At 44.1% G+C, this 7,612-nt stretch overlaps 1 protein-coding gene across 1 annotated transcript; it reads right to left on the reverse strand.

The window, feature by feature from the left end:
* Nucleotides 1-4,958: 4,958 nt before the first annotated feature.
* LOC127673487 (sperm motility kinase Z-like) lies at nt 4,959-6,428 on the reverse strand (the record flags this gene model as incomplete). The annotated part of the gene is made up of 1 exon (XM_052169181.1): nt 4,959-6,428. A coding segment is annotated over exon 1 (1,440 nt), but the record flags the coding sequence as incomplete, so codon positions are not given.
* Between the last annotated feature and the right edge of the window lie 1,184 nt (nt 6,429-7,612).

A 7,612-nucleotide genomic window follows, 5' to 3' on the forward strand; every position in this document is an offset into this window, starting at 1 on the left:
CTGGACTGAAACTTTGCATTCTGCCCAGGACTGCCTGGGGGAGGATAAGGCCTATACAGAAGCAGCCTGCCTAGGGTGAGGCCAGAGAGGGAAGTGAATCAACAAAAAGACAAAGCCAGGAAACACCACAACTGCTTCAGGGTGGGCAGGACAGGGCCAAATTGCAGAGACAACCTCCCTTCTCGAGGTGACCAATAATTTTAAATGTTGCTTAGGGTAACCAGTCACAGTTGTCCAACTTAGGGGACCCCTGAACTCCCTGCCAAAATGTTCATAAAAAGGGTAGTCTTAGTGAGCTCAGGATCTCCTGCCTGTGTGCTGAGGGAGCCCCGTGTACACTGGAACAATAAACCTCTTGCAGATTGTAGTGATTCTGGTTTCTGTGGCCTTATTGAGTGTGGCGGTGTCTTCCGACAGACTCTTACATATGATTCATTGCCCGGGAAGTTTCCCTCCTCAAGCCCCAGACGCAGTGTATGGGGAGGTTTACTCAAGCAAGGTAATGTGGGATACATGTCTGTCATTTTTGTCTGTGTGTTTGTGTTGTGTGCCTCTTTCTTTTTTTCTCCTAAAGGCCACATTTGGTCTGTAGTTTTGGTTTTGATATGTACTTGCCAGAATGGCCGTCAGACTTGCCAGAATGCTGTGGCAATATTGGGGGACTGGGAGGACCCTCGGGTCTACCGCTGGGAGAAAGAATACAATAGGGTTCTTCTCCATCTGGGCAAAGGGGCATTCTGCCTTTGGCCATCTGAGTCTGTTTTTGTAGTTGCCAGAATGGCAGGCAGAGGTGCTGGAATGCTGTGGGACTTTGGGGGACTGGGAGGATATTCTGGTTTCCCACTGGGAGAAAGAATCTAATAGGGTTCATCTCCATCTGGGCAAAGGGGGATTCTGCCCACAGCCATCTGAGTCTGTTTTTCTTTTGTGGTGGTTGCTGTGCGGTTGTTTTTTACTGCCTTAGTGTCCTCTGTTTTGTTTTTGGACTTGGAATGATGACTGTTTGACCCATGGGACAGGCTGCTTCTACTCTGACTCTGACAAATCTTTAGGACTGGGTCTGCAAATCACTCAGACCAAGGCCCACATATCATTGTCTGGGAGGACTTAGCCACCTTTCTGCCCTCCTGGGCCCATTGCTTCTTTCCCTCCACAGGACCTCTGCTGTTGGGGGACTTATGCTCTCAAGGAGACCCCCAAGGGACAGTGTTATCAGATCCTGATGCCGATCTCCTCCTTTTAGACCCTTCTCCCTACCCTCCTTCTTTGAATTCACAGAGGACACCACCCACCCCTAAAGCCCCCCTCTCCTGAGGCTGGTTCTGGACAAGCTATGGGGACTGGAGTTGACAAGTTGTCCCCACCTCTGGCCCCTGCAGTGACATTTCCCCTCAGAGCATACATATGCCTCACAGCAAGAATGGCAACCGAGCTCTTATGGATTCCCTCTCTGCCACCCTGAGTGGAGCTACAACTCCCCTGAAGGTAACGGGATCCTTGTAAGTACAAGCAGTTACATATTTATACAAATGTGCTTTCTGCTCTGTGCATTGTCTGGCTTTGGTGCACCAATTTGCCAATTTGTGTCTGTCTCTCTTTCGTTCTTTGAATGTTTTATGTTTTAAAAAAATGGTAAAACTTCATCTGCTGGTGACCCGTTCAGTCTCAGTTTACACGGCAGGGGTTGATTTAAAGTGCCTCACATTAAACTTGGAGTAAAAAGCTGCTTTTAAAAGAGCCAGCAGCATCTCAAATTCTAGGGCAAATGGGTTGATGGTTATTTTTTCTAGAGAAATCTCTACAATTGTGATTATAGGTTCAAAGTACTTTTTTCTCTTGAAATTACAGCTAGAAAAAAATTGGTTTAATTTTATAGGATTCCTGTCGTCACTTTATTTTTATGTCTAATTGGCCTTAAAGGTATAGGTTTTTGCATGTCTTGACTATAAAGTATTGGCTTATAAGTTATTGGGCATGATTTAAAAGGTATAATGTTGGTAACAAAAAGTTAGTTTAAAACTGGTAACTCAGGGTTGGAGCCAGCAGGAGTGACCAAGACTGACAGGAATGCCAGCAGACGCTCTCTGCCACACCTCTCTCACTGAAGGGACAATCATGGAAGTCTCGAGACCAAAAAGCACTGTAAAAGCCCTGCCACTGTCCATTCAGTCCTATTTATATTCCCTGAGAACATCATGTGTCCTCTAGGGGCCTTGCCTCAGCACATTAAGTCTGTCTTAGCAACACTCCCTGTAAGTCTGTATCAGCTGACATCACTCTGCCAATTGGCCCCAGTCTGAGGAAGTGGCAAGAAGCCACCTGAACACCACCAGAAGGATTTTGGTGCATTTCTCTGTATGGAGTCATGACAAATGGAGCTCAGCTAGGCAATGTAAGGGGAATCAATACATGGATGTGTTTAGAGAAGAATCCTCTCTCATGCATCTTTTCATATGCTTGATTTAGCAAAGCTTCCTTTCACCTGTGTCTGCTTCAGACAACACTCCTTCCATGTCTGTTCCAGCAAAACACCATCTACCACAACTGACTTTCCAAAGAAACCATGACTTCCTACTTCATTTATAGCTCTAAGTATATGGGGGCTTTCTAGGCCCAGTTCATTTGACATGATTCACTAAATACCATGTGGCTGGCTGCAGAGGAAAATGTTGGGTGTGGTCTGCTTCTGGGATGGTACCATGTGCTGGATATGGCCTCTGAACTATCAGTCTTCTGCAATAACCAATTTGATTGCGGTTTGAAACAAGGAACAAATATTTCATCAGGTCCTTAAAACATTCATTTTAGCATACTTTTATGATTTTGTCTTAGAACACGTTATTAACACACCAGTATATTTATTGGAAAATGTTAAAACTTTTCGTGGAGATGAGAAAGGGTGATTCTACATTAATGTTCCCTTTGCAAGGAATGGCAGTGAACACATATCATAAACAGCTGATTACAGTAGCCTTCTCTACTATCTGTAAAGTTATTTGCCCTTTGCCAGTTAATTTTTATCTACATGGAAAACAGAGTTTTAAGTCCTCCTGTGTCAAGCTTAAGATGAGTTTACTATAAGATAAAACCAATTAATATATCCTAACAACCTTTGAAAATCATTAAGAATAAGCAAATTCTCTTTATTTGATATTACTATCACTATTCGCAGCCTGAGCTGGAGCATCAGGTCTGGGGTGGTCCACTTCCAGAAGGTCTTGACAGCAGCAGCAGCCTCCCTCCTTTCTTTGGCAGGCAGGCTTATGGGTCTGGCTCCGAAGTCTCCATTCTCCTCTTATGTCAGGTACCTTGGGTCATCAGCCAGAGAAGCAAGAGCCATTGAGAGGAAGACTGAGAAAATGTAGACCTATCTGCTGATGGGTGTGGCTTCTTGCATGTGCTGGGGTGAGGAGAGGCCAATCAGGACAAAGCTGTAAAACCCAAGGAGAACGTGAGAGGCGTGGCAAAAGTATGTGGGGTGTAACAGCATCAAATCAGGAGGCACACAACATGAAGCTAAGTCATGTGGGAACAACCTTTCAGGCAGCCACATTGGCATCCAATTCACCTTTCACCTGAATGAGCTTCACTGAGGGAAATTCTGGCTCCCCATTCCCACTATACCGTTTTTATATCACGGGAAAAACAGTAGTCAAAACTGTGGTAGATGGAAATGGACTTCCTGGTTAGATTCAGAGGATAATCTTATTCTTGGTTTACTTTGCTCTTATTTTCTCCCTGTTCTAGGAATTAAAGGACCAGCCCATTTAATTTTGACTCTTAAAATCTCAAAAAGGGTCTTGTAAACAAATATGCTTTGTTCTGAAGTTTAGGGGGAACTACACTTCAGAGGTGTGCTGGTTAGATTTTTGTTAGAATGACATGAGCTACTATCACCTGGAACAGGAAAACTGCTGAAAAAATTTCCTTCGTCAGATTACCTGTGGGCAAGTTTGTGGGCCATTTTATTAATGATTGAAGTCGAGTGCCCAGGAACTTTACATAGGATCACCACTGTAGTTTGCAGTGTATTTGTTTGGTAATCTCTGGGTACTGATCAGTGGGGGACATGGGGCAAAGAACCAGCTTTGATTAACAAGAGAGCAGGACATTAAAGGGAAACTTCGATGAGCCAGGACAATTGCTGCAACTCATCTTTGGCTGAGACACTTGACATGATTAAGAAGACAGAGACATCACAGAGCTAAAATCTTCTCAAAAGCAATCCCTTGGTATATCTCAAGAGAAGTCTGTTTGAATGGTGGCAAAGTCTGCTTCTCATGCTGGAAGTCAAACAAGATCTTGTGTAAGAATTTCCCGGGTGGTATTGGTTTGGGCAGCCTGAAAGCTGAGGGGTCAAAGGGGAGGTAGAAAACAGCCCCAGTTTGGTGCTGTGAGAGGCCAGAAGAGTCCATTGTTGAAGGTGTAGCCTCATTACAGTGCAGCCCTGAACACACTGGAGATGCCAAGACTCAGTGATAACCATATCAATGATAGGTGTGGACCGATTCCATCTGACAGGAGAAGACAGGATGTGTGGGCTGTGGACAAAAGAAACCCAGAGGGGGTGTGGCCCAAAACCATTTGCATCTCAGAAGATCCAGAGTCCTGTGCTTGGGACACTGAGCTGAGCCACAGGAACTGAGTTACACTAGTGGATTTTGGTTTTGATTTGATTTGATGGTTTTCTGGTTCTACACTTCTGGAATAAGAAAGTATTGTACTTGTGTTTAATTGTAGGAGGGTCCACATCCCACACTATCTAGATAGAACTAGATTTAAGTCACTGTACTTCAAGAACCTAATCATGAACTGTCTATATGCAAATATTAGTAAAAAAATAGATTTAGCAAATATAAAAATGTACCTGAAAGATGCCTTGTACTTCTTGTCATCTTCGGGGTGTCCTCTCTCTTTTGGGGGCACACCTTCCTCCGGCTTGTCATGTCAGGTGACATGCAGCAGCAGCATAGAGTCCTGATGCAATTCGAAATTTGTTTCTTCCATTTGGCCCATCCCTGAGGCTGCGGGGGTCTTGGAGTGAACGGTCTCCTTCTTTCTGGCTCACTTGGGGCCTTTTCGAACTGGGAGCTAGAGGAGAAGGTGTTATCGAGGGTTTCGATTACTTCCACCACAGTGTAAGTAGCGATGCAGATGCAAGGGGCAGTCATTCTTCTTTGCTGACGACTGCCCATAGGGGGTGTCTTCTTGGGCGCAACAGGGGCATTTGTCTCCCCAGGACGTTGTCCAGTAGATGACACTAGTATTTTCAGGGAAGGTTCACTGGCCCTTCTCCTGGGAGGCAGAGGGTAAGTGTTAGGGTCTGTTGCTGAAGGGAAAGGTGTCACTCCTGGGTTAGTGACATCTCTTTGCACATAAGTGCCATCATCCTGATTTGCTAGGGTTTTCAATAGGTGGTATGTTGCCCTAGTTTCGTCAAACTCCTTGTGTTTTAAAGCTTCTCTTATGTCTTGGGAATGAAAGCCAATGCTTTCCATGGCCCCCATTATATCAGGGTCTGGGAATTTGGTGTCACTGTTGTAATGGAATGTCAAAGTCTTTCCCCCTTGCTGGAGCCATGGATGGCTTACGAGTTCTTGCGCATTTGGCCTCTGCCTTGGGTTGACAGTTAGCAGGAGGCTAATCATGCTCCTAATATCGTCGGAGAGATGATCCGGTGTACGATATTTTCCATTCATCACCTTGTTGCTCAGTTCCGACAGGGTTCCTCCTCCAAATGGCAGGAATCCGGTGGTCATATAATATAAAATGACCCCCAAGGCCCACATATCTACTTTTGTGCCATCGTAGGGTAGGCCTCGGAAGATCTCTGGAGCAATGAACTGGAAGGCTCCACACAGCCTTTCCAGTTTTTGTCCAGGTAGGAATGTGTCTCCGAGGCTGAAATCAATAAGTGTAGCCTTTCCATCCTCACCCACTATGATATTGTCAGGCTTTATGTCCCTGTGCACCACACCTTTACCGTGACAGTAGCCTATGGCACTGAGCAGCTGAACAAATATGCTCCTAGCTTCATCTTCTTTCAGGCATCCAGCGTCCCGGACTCGTTTAAGTAGCTCTTCTCCTCTGGCAACTTCCATAATTAAGTAAGTTGTGTGTTCTGTCTCAATTATTTGCACAAGCGAGACGATGTTTGGGTGACTGAGCATTTTCATAATGTCCGCTTCGGGCACTGTTGGGTCCGACCACCTCTCCCTCAAAAGAGCCTTGACAGCAACTGGGGCACCTGTAAGGCGGTGGGAGCACAGCCTCACATCGGAAGTGCCACCCTGGCCCAAGGTCTTCAACACCGTGTACTGCCTGGTGAACACCTCCTCCTCGAACATGGTGACCACAGTGTTGGACTCTGATGACTCCGAGTCACTATCGGAGTACATAGTTGGTAGCAGTGCTACTGCCAAAGGCAGTGAGGCCTGGGGAGAAAGGAAAGGAGATATAAAGAAACTTACAGAGACATGAGGGATGAGAGTAACAAAATCAGTGGGATCCAAAGTAAAAACAAAAGACAAAGTGAAAACCACTGAAACAAGAAGCTTTAACCTAGACCCACGATGACACAGGCAGAGGAACCCAGTCTTGATCCCTAAACCACCACTAGCTCACAATCTAGTAAAATAGACAGACCACAGCTCAGTAATGTACTGGATGCTATCTGATAAAACTGAGAAGAGAACTAGAGTATCAGAATGAACATGAATAGAAGAAAGAAATGATTGAGAAAATATTTACAAAATAACATAAAAATTGAAGACCAACACCCCAAACCAGGCCAACTAATTAAAATACCAAGGAAATCAAAGCAAAGCCAGGACCCCTCAAGTAATCAAAACAGAAAGAGAAGCATGTAAAACTCATTAAATTGAAGCAAAAAAGCAAAAGTCAAAAGCAAGCCAGAGAAATCAAAAGAATTGGAAACCATAACTAACCACATCCAATTATGCCTTATCTCTAGCGGTCAATAACACCACCAGTACTCAATAATGGTTTAAAAGAAAAGTTTAAATAAACCAAAAATGAAAAAATATATTTTTAAAATTTGAAATTTATAGCAAATATCCTGTTATACAAAAGAAAAAAAAAAGGCCCCCAAACATATTAACCATTCAAGACAAATAAAAGAAGGAAAATAAGAATAGAAACAGAAAAACAAAGAAGGAAATCTTAAAGTAGTAACCCAAGTGTCCATGACTTAGAAAGATGTCTCATTCAGTGTAGAACCTGCTTTTCAAGCCCAAGGTTTGGACTTAAATGCAAAGTACCACTGCCCACCACAAAAGTTAAACAAATGACCCACCAAACAAAACAGGCCTAATTAATGTCCCTCCCTAGTTTGAATCTCCAAACACAGGCAGATCCAGAGGCTCCTTGGTCAAAACATAGCCTATGTGGCAAAAAGAGGCCAGTGAATGACTCTGTTTTAGAAATTAAGTTTTCAACATACCTTTAGCACAGCACTGAACGTTTAGCTAACCCTAACACTAACACTAACACTAACACTAACACTAACACTAACACTAACACTAACACTAACACTAACACTAAACCTAACCCTAAACCTAACCTTAAACCTAACCCTAACCAAACCCTTACC

This window comes from Apodemus sylvaticus, chromosome 23 (genome assembly GCF_947179515.1).
Source record: "Apodemus sylvaticus chromosome 23, mApoSyl1.1, whole genome shotgun sequence".
Lineage (NCBI taxonomy): Eukaryota > Metazoa > Chordata > Mammalia > Rodentia > Muridae > Apodemus > Apodemus sylvaticus.